Here is an 18,559-nt window from a genome sequence, read left to right as displayed (position 1 = left end):
CCTTCAGACTGGATTTAGGCCACAGGTTGCTACTTTGCAACATCTGGCTTAGAGGTTAAGTGCAGATTCAGACAGACCTGGGTTCAGATGTTGGTTCTGCCCCTTGGTACCGTACCTGTGTGACCCTGGACAAGTCCCCACACCCGGGCCTCGTGGGTTTTGCAGGGCTAATGTCGCCCTCTAGAGGCTGCTGTGAGAATGAAATGAGGCGGTGCCATCTTGGCAAGGTCTTTCTCCCAGTTTCTGGGGTGGCTGGCTGCCTGCGGGCCCCCTGATGACTGCCTCCCTCCCTGCCTGGTCCAGGTGTGGAAGTATCCCAAGGTGTGGGAGGGCTTCATCAAGTGCTGTCAACGCACCAAGCCCCAGAGCTTCCAGGTCATCCTGCAGCTCCCACCCCAGCAGCTGGGTGCCGTCTTTGACAAGTGCCCGGAGCTCCGGGAGCCCCTGCTGGCCCACGTCCGTTCCTTCACCCCCCACCAGGTACCTCAGGGTGTGGGGTGGGTGGCCCCATGGGTCCAGCCCTGGGGGACTGGGTGGGATGGGCAGAGGGGAGCCCTGCACTGCCATGAAGGTCTGGGCCTCTGGAGGGTCAAGGACACCAAGGATCTGGGTGAGGTGGGGTGTCTCTGGGTCAGAGCTGTCCGCAACGCCCCCATCCTGCTCTTCCCCTAGCAAGCACACATCCCCAACTCCATCATGACCATCCTGGAGGCCAGCGGCAAGCAAGAGCAAGAGACTAAGGAAGCACCTGCCGGGCCCCTGGAAGAGGTGAGGGCCTGCAGCCCCCTCCCCAAGCCAGAAAGGCCCCGTCCCCTCCTCCTACCCACTCTAGCCATCTCTCTGCTGAGGCTCTACTGAAAGGAACTCGGGGTGGGGAGACAGCTGCCCCTTACTCCCTGTGCCCACCCAGTCTGCTGTCTGCCTCAGGATGGTTTCTGTCTTCTTTCCCACCAACCTCTTGAGAGCAGCCTAGGTCCTAGGTCCCACCCGTCCCTGAGCCTTTGTGTATCCCTCCCCACCCCCAGGATGACTTAGAGCCCCTGGCCCTGGCGCCGCCCCCTGCCCCCCGCCCCCCTCAAGACCTCATCGGCCTGCGGCTGGCCCAGGAGAAGGCCTTGAAGCGGCAGCTGGAGGAGGAACAGAAGCTGAAGCCTGGGGGAGTGGGAGCCCCCTCCTCGTCCTCCTCGTCGTTGTCCTCTTCCTCGGCCCGGCCAGGCCCTCCCCAGCTGGAGGAAGCCATTGATTTCCGGGAGGAGGGGACTGAGTGTGAGACCCCGGCCATCTTCATCAGCATGGACGATGACTCGGGGCTGGCTGAGGCGGCACTGCTGGACTCTAGCCTTGAGGGACCCCTGCCTAAGGTAGGGACGACGACCTCAGAGCGACAGAGGACGAGAAAGATCAGGGGCCTGGGGTTAAGTGTGTGTGCCGAGCGCCCAAGGCGGGAGGGGGCAGAAAGGGTACGGCCTGAAGAAACACTGGAGGTGGGACCACGCTGTTTTTGACCGCTCCCCATTCTCCTGTCACCAGGAAGCTGCAGCGGGCGGATTGATTTCCAAGGAAGAGCGGAGCCCCCAGACCCTCACCCCTGCCAGTGAAGACACCGTGAAGACTCCCAGCCCCACTGCTGAGGAAGCCGGGGAACCCGAGACCAAGGGGAACAGCTGACGGGGCTTGGTGGGGAAGGGGAGTGGGACTGGGAGCTCAGGGAGGCCTGGGAGGGGCTTGGCCGGCGGTGCTTTGCCTTTAAAAATTAAAAAGATCGCTGGTCTGGGGCAAGGGTGCAGTCTCTTCTCTGCCTCCGTGTCAGCTGTGGAACTGTGCAGAAGCTAGTGGGCGTGCCCAGGAGCTCCCTGGGAAACGGGGAGCCCTTCTGGCGTGCAGTTGCGCCTGCGCGGAAACCAGCTCCTTGGCCCCAGCGTCTCCGCGCGCCCTCTCCTGGTAACGGGCCGCCCCCTCCCTCCTTAGAAACCGGCGCCGCTGGCCTAGCGGCTGCCGAATACACACAAGCCAGGCGACTGGTCTGGCCTGCCTATCTGCAAGCCTTCCTCCTAGAAGTCTGCGATCCCTTTGAACTATGGGAGACCTACCACCCGACCCTGAGTCCCCTCCTCAGCCGACCTCCAGCCGTAGGAATTCCCAGGTCTCCGAGCGGCGGCGCAGTCGGGAACACTCTAGGCCCCAGCCCACAGTCCCTGAAGAGGTGCAGCCGGTACCGCTTGACGCTCAGATCCTGCGCAGCAGTCGGGAGATGGTGTCGAACCAGATCAACCGGGGCTGGTCACAAGGGGCCAGTCTGACCCCAAATGAGAACTTCATTTTTCAGGCCGAGGAAGCCCAGCGGGGGGGCATTGAATACCCTTCCCTGAATAGGGGCTTTCCCTCAGAGGTACAGCCCGAAACTTACCCGAGTGAAGGCAGGCTCCAGGCCAGCCACAACGCCAGCCTAATGCTGCAGCAGCTACAGCAGGGCAAAGGCAACCTATTCCAGCAACTGGAGTCTGCCTACCAGGAGCCCCGGGCTGACCTCTTGGGCCAGTACACCAGGTACCAGAGAGAAGACCTGCAGTTCAGCCAGGGCACCCAGCATGGGCCCTACCTACGGGATGACCCTGCGCTCCAGTTCTCGCCCTCTGAGCTGGGCTTCATGCCCTTCAATGTGGAGGTGCGTGCGCCAGACCCTCGAGAGCTGGCCGTGCAGAACGCCAAGGCCTACCTGCTGCAGACCAGCGTCAATTGCGACCTCAGCCTGTGAGAAGGGGGCCCCGGAGTGGGGAGAGGGAGGGGCCCAGGCAGGGAGAAGCCCCAGGCAAGGCCCTGCCTCAGGCCTGGGGTCTCAGACGAGATTGCTCCTCATTGAGAACCAGCGACCACTCTGGGGGCCTCTAACTCAGCTTAGGAGTCGGGGAATAAATACTAACAATAGCTAGCATTTACTTACCAGACACTGTGCCAGCACTTCACACAGAAACATCTGGTTCTCATGGCTGAGATTAGTACATCTTCTGTTCCTATTTTGCAGGAGAGGAAACAGACACAGAGGAATTAGGTCCCATATCCAAAATAACACAGCTAAGATGTGGCAGAGCCAGGATTTCAACACAAGTGATTTGGCTCCTGAGGCCCTTTTATCCACTAAAATTTCCTGCCTGAGAAAGGCACTTGCCAAGGCCACTTAGCTGCAGTCATAACACACCTCTCAGCCCCCTATCACATCCTCATGAAGCTGACACTCTAGTGGGAGAGTAGACAATAAATACAATAAGGTATAAGGTGATGATAAGAGCTAAGGTGAGCAATAAGGCAGAGTAAGGGGGATAGGGAGGGGATATTAAATAGTGTGAGGTCAGGGAAGGCCTCTCTGAGGAAGTGACACTTGATCAGGGACCTGAAGGAGGTAAGGGAGAGCATCTTGCAGGTAATTGGAGGGAGAGTTGTCCAGATACGGAACACAGTGAGCTTCAAGGCTTTGAAGCTTGCCGTGTTTGAGGAACGGCAAGGAGGCTGGTGTGACTGGAACCAAGGGAGGAAGAGAGGAAGTGAGAGAAGAAGAGTTTGAAGTAACAGGTCTTTCTAAAGCACAAAGCTGACTCCCATTCCTCCTATGCTCAGAGCCTGCTGTGGCTCACCAGTGCCCTCAGGAGAAGGTTCAGGCTCCTCATAACAGCCTTCAAGGCCCTGTATGATTCAGCCCCTTCTCCCTCTCCAAACTTCATCTTTAGTCAGCTCCTACCTCAGATCCTAGAATTTAGCCAAAATTAACCTCCAGCTCTTCCCCAATAGTACCCAGCCCTCAGGAGCTTCAAGGTCTCTTATTGTAAAGCCCTGGCCAAAGTCTCACTCCTCTTTACCCTTCCCAATTCAATGATGGCCCTCCACCACACCCAGGACTGCTGCCAAAGGGTTTGCACACTGAAGAGGGCTAGACATACATGTTTTGAAATCAGGCTAACCTGGTTTTAAATCCTGGCTGTGTTACCACTGTGTGACCTCATGACCTCAACTTTTCTAAGCCTCAGTTTCCTCATCTGGAGGGTGGGGATCGTAATTGTTCCTCAGATGTATGATTGTGGTGAGAATTCAACGTTGCTCTCAAGTGCCCAGCACAGTGCCTGACTCAGGTGAATGGAAGCCATGATGATACTGTTATCACTCCAGCCTCCTTTCCTGCCACAACCCCTCTTCCTCACTCTACTCCAGACCTCCTCTGTGTTCCTCCAACATGCCAGGCACACCGTCAGCTCAAGGCCTTTGCGCTCCATTCTCAACCATATCATCTGCAAACCATGACAGTTTTGCTTCTTCCTTTCTAACTCTTACCTTTTCTTTTTTATGTTGGATTGCATTGGCTGGGACCTCCAGTGCAGTATTATATAGAAGTGGTGAAAGAAGGCATCTTCATTTCCAACCTCATAGGAGAAATATTCAGCCTTTTACCATTACGTTTGGTGTGTGCTGCAGGTTACTTGTGGCTCCCCTTTATAAGATTATAAAACATTACATTCTATTCCTAGTTTGCTAGGTTTTTAAAAATCATGAATGGGTGTTGAATGTTATCAGTTTCTCTGCACCTATTGAGGTGATCTTACATATCTCCTTTAACATGTTAATGTGCTGAATTATATTTTTTTTCCTCTTTTTCTAATATCAGTTCAGTCTTGCATTCCTGTTATTAGCCAAATTTAATCACGGTGTGTCATCCTTTTGAGAATGCTGGATACCACTTGCTAATATTTTGCTTAGGATTTCAGCATCTATATTTCTTTTCTTTTTTTTTTTTTTTTTCAGCATCTATATTTCTAAATGAGAATGACATGGAATTTCCCTTTCTCCTAGTTTCCTTGAGTTTTGGTATCAAGATTATGTTAGACTCATAAAATGTCTCAGGGCCTATGCATATGCTGTTCCCTCTGAATGAAATACTCTTCCTTCCAGTATTCGCATAGTATGCCCCCTCCCTGGCCTCTCTATTTAAAATTGTAAACCATGTCCTATCCCTGGCATTCCCAGTCCCCATTCCCTGCTTTGTCTCCGTATAAATTACCACCCCCAACACACTATATATTTTGCACATTTGGTTACTATGTCTCCATCACCAGACCATCAGCTCCACCAGGGCAGGGAGCTTTTCTCTTCCCTGTGTCCCCAGAGCCAGGCACAGGGCCAGAAACACAGCAGCAAGCTCAGTAAGCTGAGTGAGCGATGTCCCCCACCTCCCATTCCCCTCTCCCGGAGGCAGGTATGAGCACCTGGTGAACCTGCTGACCAAGATCCTGAACCAGCGGCCCGAGGACCCCTTGTTCCTCCTGGAGTCGCTGAACCGCACCACTCAGTGGGAGTGGTTCCACCCCAAGTTGGACACGCTTCGGGACGACCCGGAGATGCAGACCACCTATGAGGTGGCCGAGAGGCACAAGGCGCTGTTCAGCCAGAGCGGCGGCGGCGAGGGCGAACAGGAGATGGAGGAGGAGGTGGTGAGTGAAGCGGTGGGGAGGGGCGCGCGGCGGAAGAGCGGTGGTGGCCCGGGTTTAGGCACAGCTCCTGCTAATGCCTGGAGGGGAGGGAGCGCACAGCACCACCCAGAAACACACACGATTTCAGTCCAGAGTGTGGGTCGGGGACCAGGTCACAGAGGTCCTTGAACGCCAGGCTAAGGGGCTTGGGCTTTCTCCTGAGACCACTGGGGCGCCATGGGAGGGTCTGAAGCAGAGGAAAGGTTGGCCAGCTCTGCATTGTAGAAAGCTGACTCCAGCGCCACATGGAGGTGGAGGCTGATTTCTCCTACCATCCCTTACTCCTTTCTGCAAATAACTGCTCTGTGGACGTTTTCTGTGAAACCCACTGACTCCTGGAGTCTCTCAACACTGAATTTGCCTCCTATCCCCTAGACTCAGTTTCCCCTTTTGCAAGTTGAGACCCGCTGAGAACTCTTCCACCCATGATTGATTAACATTCTACTATCCTCAGAATATTTAATTCTACGATTCTGTTTCCAGCATTGGACGACGGCTTAAAATTTGGCTGAAATGTTCTTTCACTTGTTTAAGAAACATTTGTTGAGAACTCTTTATCATAATTCTGACACCTCCTAGGCGCCCGCCTCCCCCCCCACCCCCAGCTAAGAGCTTTAGGAGTGTGGGCTCGTTTCCTCCCTGAAACAACCTTGTAAGGCAAGTGCCGTTTATTATTCCTATTTGTGGAGGAAGGACTTAGCGGGCTCGAAACTAGAAAAGACAGAACTAGGAAGGCAGGACCATGTCCTCCAAAGCCCGGGCTATCACCTCTGCCATCTCTGCTGATGCTGTTGGTCTGTGCTCACGTTTTATGCTTCTGAAATTCTAGGATTCTGGAGACAGTGGGGTGGGATGGTGAGAGAACTGGAAACGACAATCTGACCAAGGCATGAGCCCTTGGGTGAGCAGAGCGCAGGTCGGAATCCAAGTCTTAGACATGAGGAACAGTCTTACCTGAGAATATGGTTTTAAATTTCAGATCAGCAGTCTCTCCTTGGGAGGCCGCACCCCCTTAGAACTGCACCCTTCCTCCCCCACACCTCCAGGTCGCACCCTTACCTAACGCAAGTCCCTGTCGGCCCCGCCTCCTTAGAACGCGGTGCCTCTAGAGGCTCCACCCGCTTAGAATTCCACAGCCCTGAGGCTCCGCCCCCTTAAAATTCAATCCTGAGGGAGGCCCCGCCCTCTTCAAACGCTTGGTCCCTAGAGGTCCCACCCCTTTAGAACTTGGAGCCGGAGGTTTTTGGGTTTTGGTTTTGGTTTGGTTTCGTTTTTTTTTTTTTTTTGGTTCTTTTTTTTGAGCTGGAGTTTTTAATCTGAGGAGGTCTGTAGAAGGGCAAAATTGTGGGCGTTTGTGGCCTGTGCATGTTTCTAGGAAGAGACTCAAATCCATGATTCAGCATTTTGTATTTGTTTTTCTGTCTGAGGGGAGGAAGGGCTCTCATTTCTCTCATTTTCTATTTCTTCCAAATGCAAAGAATTTCTGTTTCTTCCATGATCCCCAACAGCATTTATGGAAAAATCCATCCTTTCTCCTGCTTTGAAAATGCCACCTCTACCATTTATTTACACCGGTACGGACTCCAGTCTGTTTCTGGAGTCTCTATTTTGTGCCTTGCTCTGTAGATGGCGTTCTGCTCTGGGACTCTCCTGCTTGTTGTGTACAACCGCTGCATAGCAGGTTTGGCTGTTTGGTAGCATAAGGCTCCCCATCACTGCACCTCTGTTTTGAAAAGTTCCTGACTATCCTCACATTTATAGTTTTAAACTAACTTTAGTATTATTCTTGTACTTGTTTGACAACACAGATCACTTTAAGACAGGAAATAGTTGTCGCAGAAATGAAGACGAGTGGCTTAGAGAGATAGTTGTTCTCACACCTAATAGGTGCAAGCAGTCTAGGGCTGGTAAGGTGGCTCCCCAGTGAAGGGGCACTGAGGGCTTTCTTCCCTCATCCCTCCCCTCCACTCCACCCAAACCAAGAAAGCCGTTTTCTGCATCACAGAAGCCTGGGTATAAATCCTATTTCTGGGGAATTCCCTGGCAGTCCAGTGGTTAAGACTCCGTTTCCACTGCAGGGGGCTCAGGTTAGATCCCTGGTCAGGGAACTAAGATCCCACATGCCGCGCGGCATGAGCAGAACATAAGAAAAATAAATAAATTAAATCCTATCTCTGGCCAAGGCAGTCAGTAAGGCTTACTTTGGGCTACAAGTGCTTGATTAAAATGGCGCAAGCAGTTCAGCAAAACATTTCATTACTTCACTTTGCCAAGAGTGAGTAGAGTTGGGGCAGTGTCTCTGTGAGATCGTGAAGACTCCCAGCTCTTTCCTCCCCTCTGTTCTGCCTTCATCACGTTCATGTTTGGTCCTTGAGTTTGTCATTTTATGTTGGAAAAATGACTGCTACAGCCTCGGACATCATATCTCCACACCAGTGCCCCCAAAAGAGAGGGGACGCTCTTCACCGTATGTCTCCCCCTTTTTTCCCTTTCCTTTCTTTCTTTCTTCCTTCCTTCCTTCCCTCCCTCCTTCCTTCCTTCCTTCCTTCCTTCCTTTCTTTCTTTCTTTCTCTCTCTCTCTCTTTCTTTCTTTCTTTCCTTCTTTCTTTCTTTTCTTTCTTTTTTTTGGCTGAGCCATGTGGCTTGCGGGATTGTGGGATATTAGTTCCCCGATCAGGGATTGAGCCCAGGCCACAGCAGTGGAAGTGCTGAGTCCTAACCACTGGACTACCAGGGAATTCCCTCCCCCTTTATTTTTTTAAACAAGGGGAGCAAGGGAATTCCCTGGTGGTCCAGTGGTTAAGACTCTGCCCTTTCACTGCTGAAGGTACAGGTTCAATCCCTGGTTGGGGAACTAAGATCCCTCAAGCCATGCAGTGTGACCCCCCCAAATAAATAAATAAATAAATAAATAAATAAATAAATAAATCCATCCATCCATCCATCCATCAATCAATCAATCAGGGAAGCAAAAGTTTCCCAGGAGCCCCTCAGAAAACCTCTGCTTGCGTCTTATTGGCCAGATTGGGTCACATAACCATCCCTTGACTGCAAGGGGCGCTGGGAAGGTGACTGTGGAGAAGGCAAGCAGTGGAGAAGGGGGTTGAGGATGGTGCCATCCGCCGTCGAACCCAAGGGCAGGAATGTAGCTGGGCCCCAGGCCAAGCTGGTATTCAGGGATCTCAGTGCCCATATCTCACCTCTGCTCCTCTCTCTCCCCACCTCCTCACACGGCAGCATACAGCTGCCCCACAGTTCCTGAATTTTTTTTTTTTTTTTAATTCATCTAGTTGCCACTAGGAAATCTTTTCTCCCAGATCATAGATAGGATCTTCCTGGAAACTGGGAGAAAGAAAGAGGAAGGAAGATTCTGACCACAGTTAATAGAGGAATTAAGGAGTAGGGACTAAGAATATGACCTCTGGAGCCAGACCAACCCGGGTTTAAACCCAGCCATCCCAAAGAAGTAATTTCTAGGCAGGGAATCGCCAGATGTACTTTCTCTCCACCCAGCTGCAATTGCAGAGGTAGAGAAGGAGAGCCTAATCTGCCATTTTTGAGCAGTTGTCCTCACTTGCTCCAATCACCAGTGGCCAGAAGGCAGGGTGATATCATTTAATCACGGTTGGTGAGGCCACTCCATTGCCAAGTGGGTGGAAGACATTACCGGAAAGAGGGTGATGGCCATTGGCTCATGGGCCAGGCACACACCCCAAAGAGAGTTTTCTATGCTCATTCCCTTATCTTCCCTGCTGGCAGCACAGTGAGTCTTGGGATTAAGTTTTGACCCTGTCCCCGAGTTGCTGGTGTCAATATCAATTAGGCAGACAAGCTTTATTTATTTATTTGGTTGCGTGGGGTCTCAGTTGTGGCAGGCAGGCTCCTTAGTTGCAGCTCCAGGAATCCTTAGTTGCAGCTCGCCGGCTCCTTTAGTTGTGGCATGTGGGCTCCTTAGTTGTGGCATGCGAACCCTTGGTCGTGGCATGCATGTGGGATCTAGTTCCCTGACCAGGGATCAAACCCGGGCACCCTGCATTGGGAGCGTGGAGTCTTATCCACTGTGCCACCAGGAAAGTCCCCTAGGCAGACAAGCTTTTGCACTGTGTTTAAGATTGAGGGCAGGGAATTCCCTGGTGGTCCAGTGGTTAGGGCTTCACACTTCCACTGCAGGGGGAGTGGGTTCAATCCCTGGTCAGGGACCTAAGATCCCACAAGCTGGACTGCATGGCAAAAAGAAAAATAAAAGATTGAGGGCAACTGCCAGAATCACTTTCAAAATAACAATTCTCCTCCTATAGAGTATGAGTCAGGGTGTGCCGTTTCAAGCTGAGATAACAAACAGCCTGGGCTTCCCTGGTGGTGCAGTTGTTAAGAATCTGCCTGCCAATGCAGGGGACACGGGTTTGAACCCTGGTCTGGGAAGAGCCCACATCCCGCGAAGCAACTAAGCCCGTGCGCCACAACTACGGAGCCTGCTCTCTAGATCCCGCAAGCCACAGCTACTGAAGCCCATGATCCTCAACAAGAGAAGCCACCGCAATGAGAAGCCCACGCACCACAAGGACAAGTAGCCCCCGCTCGCTGCAACCAGAGAAAAGCCCGCATGCAGCAACGAAGACCCAATGCAGCCAAAAAATAAAATAAAATAAATAAACATTTAAAAAACAAACAAACAAACAGCCAAACAATCTCAGTGACTTAACACCACACAGTTTATTTCTCACTCACACTACCTGCCCATCCAGGCTTGGCAAGGGGGCTTGGCTTATCAGACACTTGAGCTGGAGGGTGATGGAAGTGCCACTGTAACACAGGCTTCCACAGTTGCAGAGCAGGAAAAAGAAAGCAGAGCAAAACCCACATTGTTTCTTACAGCTCCTGCCTGGGTATGACCCGTGTCCCTTTCACTGCCATTTCAAGTGGTCAGAACAAGTGACATGGCCACTCCTGAATGCAGTGGGGTGGGGGTGGGAACGTATAATCCTCCTGTGGACAGGGACTTCAGGCATTTGTGAACAACGGAGCAGTCTGGCAGGCATGGGAAGAGGATGCAATAATTGTTCCTTTTAACACTGTGTTGTTCATAAATGGAGCTTGTAAGAAAATGGGAATGCAGTATATACCTTTAGGAAAAGCCTCAGTATGCTCGTCCCCAAATCTTTTACATCAACTGCACGATTTAGGCATCATCGTTCCTTGGCGCACTTACCCCTGCATCTCAGTGGCCAAAAACGGTGGCATGAGCAGCTGGGTTACAGAGCCGTTTGACTCTGTAGACTCTAGAAAAGTCAGGTTGGGGAGCAGCGCTTCAGCCTGGTTCCCTCTGCCTTCCGCCCCACCCTCTGCAGGCGGAGACGGCCGTGCCCAACATCATGGAGAAGGCCTTCTACTTCGAACAGGCCGGCGTGGGCCTGAGCTCAGACGAGAGTTTCCGCATCTTCCTGGCCCTGAAGCAGCTAGTGGAGCAGTGGCCCATCCACAGCTGCCGCTTCTGGGGCAAGATCCTGGGGCTCCGTCGCAGCTACCTGGTGGCTGAGGTGGAATTCCGGGAGGGCGAGGAGGAGGTGGAGGAGGAGGAGGAGGTGGAGGAGGTGATGGAGGGCGGCGAGGTCATGGAGGCGCACGGCGAGGAGGAGGAGGGCGAGGAGGGCGAGGAGGAGGGCGAGGAGAAGGTCACCGACGTCATCCCCAAGCCCACGTGGAAGCCGCCGCCCGTCGTCCCCAAGGAAGAGAGCCGAAACGGCGCCAACAAGTACCTGTATTTCGTGTGCAACGAGCCGGGCCGGCCGTGGGCGAGGCTGCCCCACGTCACGCCGATCCAGATCGTGCAGGCGCGCAAGATCAAGAAGTTCTTCACTGGCTTCCTGGATGCGCCGGTCATCAGCTACCCGCCCTTCCCGGGCAACGAGGCCAACTACCTGCGGGCCCAGATCGCCCGCATCTCGGCCGCCACACACATCAGCCCCCTCGGCTTCTACCAGTTCGGCGAGGAGGAGGGCGACGAGGAGGAGGAGGGCGGTGCCGGGCGCGACTCTCACGAGGAGAACCCCGACTTCGAGGGCCTCCCGGTCCTCGAGCTGGTGGACTCCACGGCCAACTGGGTGCATCATACGCAGCACATCCTGCCACAGGTGAGGGCCGGACTCCAGCCTCCCCGCGGGTCGTAGCCCCAGGTGTGACTCCAAAATAAGGCAGCAAGCACCTGCTCGGCAGCTAGGCATCGTGCTCAGTGATATTCATTCATCCATTCCTTCATTCATTCGACAGATACTGGCTGACAGTCCCCTGTCAGAAACCTTTGGGGCCAGATGCACCTTGGAATTCTGCATTTTTCAGATTTTAAAAAGGTGACAGGAATTCCCTGGTGGTCCAGTGGTTAGGACTCAGTGCTTTCACTTCCGGGGGTGGGGGTGGGGGGCCTGGGTTTGATCCCTGGTCGGGGAACTGAGATCCCACAAGACTCCTGGTGCGGCCAAAAAAACAGTACTTACAAAAATAAGAGTACTCTAAAAAAACAAATAAAAATAAAGGTGACACACACACTAAAAAAGTGACACAGTGCACATACTGTATATTACGCAACATCTCAAGCAGGGGCTGGGGCTGCAGCCTGTATTCAAAGGCATCATTATTTCTGCAGCAAAACTGAAGAGCTTCCGATCACTCAGGTCAGGGTTTCTGCCAGATGACTTATGAAAAATCTTTTGGTTTTCAAAGCTTTTCAGATTTTGGAATTGTGGATAAGGGATGGTGGACCTGCATTTATTGAATGCCTAGTGTGTCTGAACTTTACATACGTTTATTCATTCACTCAAGGCAGCGCCTGCTGTGTGCTAGGAACTTTTTATTCATTCATTTCTTCAATAAACATTGATTGACTCCACAATGTTTTATTGAATCCAAATAACTGCTTCTGAGATTGGTACAATGGTCATTCGCATTTTATGGTTGCTGAAACTGAAGTCTGCTACATGCTCTGCACTTAGGTTCACTCATTCATTCAACAAACATTTATTGCTCTTCAGTACCTCCTGCAACCCAGCAACAATCCAATGAGAGAGGCACCCATGACACCCCCATTTCGCAGATGAGCAAACAGAGGATCATATGGGCTGCCAAATGTCAACTCCACAAGGGCAGACATGGGGGGGTTTCTTTTCTCAAGGGCACATATCCAGCACCGAGAGCAGTGCCTGTATATGGTAGGTGCTCCTTAAATATACAGTAAATGAATGGATGAATGGATTCACAGATGGAGGCCACAGAGCCTGAGAGAGGCAGGAGTCCGCATCTCACTGCTGCAGCTCTCAGCCCATTCTCCCCTCACCTCCTACCTGTGCGACTAACCTTGTCCTTCTACCCACTTCTGGGTCCCTGAGAACAGGACCCGTCCCCAGTATCCTGCCTGGTCCTTCACCTCCTCCCAGAGTACAGGCCAGGCTCTGTGCCCTGGGGGTACCACCTGACCTCCTCCCCACCTCCAGGGCCGCTGCACTTGGGTGAACCCTTTGCAGAAGACGGAGGAGGAGGAGGAGCTGGGGGAGGAGGAAGAGAAGGCAGATGAGGGGATAGAGGAGGTGGAGCAGGAGGTCGGGCCCCCGCTGCTGACGCCACTCTCAGAAGATGCAGGTAACAGCCCCCACTTCACACACAGTTCTGGTGGAGACTGGGAGAAAGGGAGGGGCAGCGAGACTGATGGCGGGGGGCACCTCTGTGAGCTTTGGTTGTGTTCTCATCTATAAAATGGGCATCCCATGGGGTTATAGGAATGTGTCCATCTTGTGAACCTTGTCTGGCACATGGCAATGGTCCAGATGGTGAGATATGGTCTTTCGAGTCCCATATGGGTTTGGGGAGGGGGAGAGATAGCTAGGGAGGCCTCCCCAGAGGAGGCAAGACTTGAGCTGGATTTTGGAAGACTGGACAAGAATTTCCTGAGGTGGGGATCTCAGGCATCTGAAGGAAGAAAGGAGAGGCTGAGAGTGGGTGAGCGAACAGAGTCTGGATGTGGACCCCAGTTTCCGTGAGCCTGGAGCCTGTGCCCTGTCCTCTGATCCCTGGTCCAAACTGATGGCCAACCTCGAAGGAGAATCACAGTAGCTCCCCTGTCGGGGCCTCAGGGCTCACTGCCACCCTACAAAGGAGATGAGATAAGTGTCTCCTTTCCCGGGTGCAGTCACTGAGGCTCAGACAGGTGAAGTGGCTTCCTAGGGCCACACAGCGAGAGAGTGGTCAGAGCCAGGGCTCAAACACTGAAGCCAGTGCTGTCAGCCCCACATGCCCTTCCTTGTCCTCCCTCTTTACTCCCTCTCTTCCTCCTCTCTACCTTCCCTCCAGGGGGCTGTGCAGGGCAGGGGGAGCTGCAGCCTAGCCTCTGACCTCCCTGGTGCTCTCTGCTCCCCCACAGAAATCATGCACATGTCACCCTGGACCGCCCGCCTGTCCTGCAGCCTCAGCCCGCAGTACTCCGTGGCTGTCGTGCGCTCCAATCTCTGGCCAGGGGCCTATGCCTACGCCAGTGGCAAGTAGGTCTTCTCCTAGTGCCTCCCAGCAGAGGGCGCCGCTACAACTTCATCAGAGCCAGGCCGGGTGGGGCAACTCACCAGGGTGGGCAGACATTGGGACAGCTCCCTTCAGGAAGCCCCCAGGGGCTAACCTCCCTCACTCAGCTCCCAGGGGTCCCACTAGGGCTAAAACGAGAAATCCCATACCGAGTGTGTGGGCCCCTGGGATGAAACAATGGAAGGTCAGGAAGGGGGAGGAACTAACTCAGGGATCGCACTGCCTGTGCAGTATTCAAACCTGGATACCTTGGCCCCTTGGCCCAGGCTTTCCTGCTGTCTGAGGCATGGAGCCAGACAGGACTCAGATGTCCCCTTTGGGGTGGCCTTGATGGGCAGAGTCTCATCTCTGGGGAAGCTAACTCCTTCCCTGGGCCTCCTCCACAGTTCTTCCAATCTGAAGGATCTTCTCTCTAAGGGCACAAATCTTCCCCACCAGGATCCCCCACCAGCTGTTCCCAAAAGATTGGCAGGTGGAAGTCACTCCCACATCCTCCCACCTCGGCTACGCACTCGCACTCGAGACAAGTCCCTCAGCCTCTCACCAGGCACATCCCAGCTTTTCTGCTCAGCCACTAGAGAGCGCAGCCTGCAGCCACGGGGCATGCACTTACCGGCTCTGTCCACCAGATGGCATGACGGTTTTTCAAAGCTTTTCCTTTTCCGTATCAGTGAACAGCCTGCGCTGTATTCGATACTATGCTTCACAGTCAAGGTGGGATTTTACATCTTCTTGATAATTTAACCACATTCTTGACAATTTCTTTTTCTCCTCCAGAAGCATGGAAGAGGTATGCTTGCTTTTGCCAGCGCCCTTCTTCTGGCCACACCCTAACTTGCCAGCATCCCTCTGAAAGCAAAGGATCCAAACTTGGAGCTCCACTCACCCACCCATCCTCCAACCCCCACTTACCCAACCACCCATCCACCCTCCCATCCACCACCCAACCATGCATCCATCTCGCCACTTTTTTTCTTTATAAAAGATTCTTGAATGTCACCGTTTACCAGCTGTACGCTGGGCCCCAAGTACTTTGTTGAAAAAGCAGATATGGATCCTACTCTGGGAGCAGGCAGAGGAAGCATAGGTGTTAGATGTACATCAAGCCTCACCCTCACTCACCCCCTTACCCCCATGAAATATCCTGTTACAAACTAAGAGAAGTACCACTGGGGAGAGTGGAGGGACCAATGGCAGCTCATACCTGTCATGTCTTGAGGGGATCAAGGAAGGATTCCTGGGAAAAGCAGCCTTGATCGGAAGTCTCTGGGGGAAAAAAAGAAGTAACTGGGGGAAAAGCAGGCAGAAGGACATTCTAGACCAGAGCTTCCCAAACTGTGAATGGGTAGGACTCACCAGGGGCTCTGGTTAAAGCTCAGGTTCTGGTCGCCTGGGTCTGGGTTGGAGCACAAGACTCTGCCTTCCTAGCAAGCACAACCTCCTGGGTGAGGCTGCTGGTTCCTGGACCCCAGGAACCAGGGCTGGCAGAGGTCAGGGGCTTCCAAGGAAGCAGTGTATTTGAAGGCTCCGAGGAAGACCCGGAGGAAAATGATTCTCGAGGGAAAAACAAGGCTATGAAAATAAGGTCAAATCCAAACTGCTCCCCGTGGCAAACTCTCTGCCTCTCTCCCTGTCTCTTAGTCCGCTCCCTTTCCCCCCATCTACTCCTCTTTCCTTCTCCCATTAAAATTCTGGGGAGAGGTGAATTGGTGGGCCTGGGATGCAACCAATTATGCCCTTGTTTATTATCAGTCTCCTCTCTCTAGAATGTAGGCACCACAGCAGGAGTTCTTGTCTAATTTGTTCACTGCTAGGTTCCCATATCTAGACCAGTGCTGGTCAATATAAACAAAATATGAGCCACATATGTCATTTTAAATTTTCTTGCAGCCACATTCAAGAAATTAAAAAAATAAACAGGCAAAAATTCATTTTAATAATGTATTTAACCCCAAATATCCTAAACATTCTCATTACAACATGAAATCAATAATGTAAAAATTATTAACGAGCTAGTTTACACTCTTTTTTTCATACTAAGTCTTCAGAACCTGGGGTGGTTTACACTCACAGTACCTCTCAATTCGGGTACTAAATTTTCATCAGAAATACTTGACCTGTATTCAGATTTCACAACACCTACAGTTGAAAAAGTAGATTCGTGTACCCAGGTTGTCCCAGACATACTTAGATGTCTTCCAATAAATGAAGTATCAGTTTTATTGTTTAAATTTAATTAAAATTAAATAAAATCCACTCCAACAACAGTAGAACACACATTCTTTTCAGGTGCACATGGAACATTCCCCAGGATAGACCAAATGCTAAGCCATAAAACAAGTCTCAATAAATGTAAAAGGATTGATCATATAAAATTTCTTCTCTTACCACACTGGAATGAAATTAGAAATCAGTAAAAGAAGGAAATGTGGGAAATTCACAGGTATGTAGAAATTAAACCACAGAGTCCTAAATAATCAATGGGTCAAAGAAGAATCCACAAGTGAAATTTGAAAATTAAATAAAATTAGAAATTCAGTTCTTCAGTCTCACCACATTTCAGGTGCTCAACAGCTACATGTGCTGTTAGACAGTGCAACTCTAGACATGACCTGGCACTTAGTAGGTGCTAAGTGAATACTGAAAGAACAAATGAACAGAGAAACCTGGTGGGCACATTCCACTCTACCACACATAACTTTGCAGGCATGCCATGCCTAGGCTGGGTCCCACCTTTAACAAAAGTCCAGGCCGGGGTCTTTGAGGGAGGATTTCCCAGCATCTCTCTGCCCCTCCAGGAAGTTTGAGAACATCTACATCGGCTGGGGCCACAAGTACAGTCCTGAGAATTTCAACCCGTCCCTGCCAGCCCCTGTTCAGCAAGAGTACCCCAGCAGCCTGGAGATCATGGAGATGAGCGACCCCACGGTGGAGGAGGAGCAGGCCCTCAAGGCTGCCCAGGAGCAGGCACTGGCAGCCGCGGAGGAAGAGGAAGAGGATGAGGAGGAAGATGAGGATGAGGACCAGGATGACTGAGGCCCCGTAGTCCCCTTCCTCAAGCAGGTAGAGAGCAGCCTTTCCCTTATACATAGTTTTAGCTTGTTGTTTTTCACTGTTGGTTTGCTTTCTGCCCCTAGAGAGCAGGGGTAGAAGAGGAAGGCAGCTGCTCTAAATAAAATGTCCTCAGGGCATTCCAGCAGAGTCACTCATTCATTTGTTCACCACATTTGTTGACATGGCCTCCAAGTCAGGACGGTGGCACTTTGCTAGGAACACAGACATTGCCCGGCATAGTCTCTCCCATCTGTTCATTTATTCATTCATCTGGCCATCAAACAACTATTGAAGTGCCCCGGGTCAACCCAGCCCTGTGCTGGGAACACAGCGTCGACCCAGTGGCCCCAGATCTGCTTTCCAGGGGCTCACACTCTACAGGAGAGACAGACACATTCCCTAGGCAATGACAACCCAGATAGGGGAGCCCAGAGGACTGACAGAGCTCCTGAGCTGGCTCATAAATGGGCAAAAACAGAGTGGTAGGGCATTCCAAGCAGAGGGAACAGGGCATTCAAAGACCCAAGGGCAAGAGAGAGTGTGTTGTGTTGGGGTAGATTCTCAAACCTCATTTTTGGGACATGGTGTGAGGAGTCAGTGGTGAGAAATGAGGCTGGAAAGAGAGGTTGGCAGGAACAGATTACCCAGGGCTGAACTTTGTCCTGAGAGCCTAGGGAGGCCACAGATGGGCTTTGAACAGGGCAGGGTCCTGATCATATTCATGCTTTAGAAAGACCTCTCTAGATGCCAAGTGGAGGGCAGATAGAGGGGTGAGACAGGAGTCTGGGAGAGCAGAGACAAGGCTGATACAGGGAGGGCCCAAGCAGGAGAGGAGGAGTTTAGACCAGGGCTGCACAGAGGAATGGACTGGAACAGGGGAATTCAGGTGACAGAATGCAAAAGACTTGGGGACTGGAATCAGGGAGTGAAGGGAAATGGCAGAAGTCTAGGGAGACACTGAGTTCTGCAGCCTGGTGACTGGAGGGGATGTCAGTGCCAGCCCTAAAATGGGGACACAGGATAGGAGCAGGATTTGGAGTAAGATGTCAATTTCATTGCAGGACTTGTTGAGTGTGAGATGCTTCTGGGACATTCCAGTGAGAAATCTGGGAGGCGATTGAATAAGTGGGTCTAGGAAGATCTGTGACGGGGGCAGGGTGGTGTCAGAAGAAGTGAGGGGCACTGGCTATCAGGGGGCTGATGGGATCAGGAAGAGATTTGGGGTTACTAGTGGATTATTGGGACACTGGGGGCATTGCAGGGATTAATAAAATTTTGGTTGGTGTCGGAGGACTGAGTGAGATTGTTGAAGATTGTGGAGTTATGGAGATACATAGGAGGTTGGTGGGAAATGTGGAGATGTTTGGTGTTAGTATTAATCAGTAGTGGGTTAGATGAAGTCCTTGGAGTTTTATGGAGGCAATGGAGAT

At 52.0% G+C, this 18,559-nt stretch overlaps 2 protein-coding genes across 4 annotated transcripts in view; both read left to right on the top strand.

The window, feature by feature from the left end:
• SYMPK (symplekin scaffold protein) overlaps positions 1–1,779 on the top strand; it is a 36,152-nt gene extending 34,373 nt beyond the window's left edge. For all 3 annotated transcript variants that reach the window (XM_068527423.1, XM_068527422.1, XM_068527424.1), the window contains exons 24-27: positions 304–480; positions 673–768; positions 1,026–1,361; positions 1,531–1,779. In XM_068527423.1, coding sequence (XP_068383524.1) covers positions 304–480; positions 673–768; positions 1,026–1,361; positions 1,531–1,668 — 747 coding nt within the window. In that variant the 3' untranslated portion in view covers positions 1,669–1,779. The remainder of the gene's footprint in view (positions 1–303; positions 481–672; positions 769–1,025; positions 1,362–1,530) is intronic.
• A 298-nt stretch (positions 1,780–2,077) lies between these two features.
• Positions 2,078–17,111, top strand: RSPH6A (radial spoke head 6 homolog A). The gene is made up of 6 exons (XM_068528774.1): positions 2,078–2,751; positions 5,240–5,474; positions 10,862–11,644; positions 12,998–13,142; positions 13,921–14,038; positions 16,874–17,111. The coding sequence occupies exons 1-6, from the start codon at positions 2,078–2,080 to the stop codon at positions 17,109–17,111; spliced, it is 2,193 nt and encodes a 730-aa protein (XP_068384875.1).
• Positions 17,112–18,559: the final 1,448 nt, after the last annotated feature.

The sequence above is a fragment of the Eschrichtius robustus genome, chromosome 19, assembly GCF_028021215.1.
Source record: "Eschrichtius robustus isolate mEscRob2 chromosome 19, mEscRob2.pri, whole genome shotgun sequence".
Classification (NCBI taxonomy): Eukaryota; Metazoa; Chordata; class Mammalia; order Artiodactyla; family Eschrichtiidae; genus Eschrichtius; species Eschrichtius robustus.
Note: the sequence above shows the minus strand (reverse complement) of the source record. Positions and strands in the feature narration are given on the sequence as shown.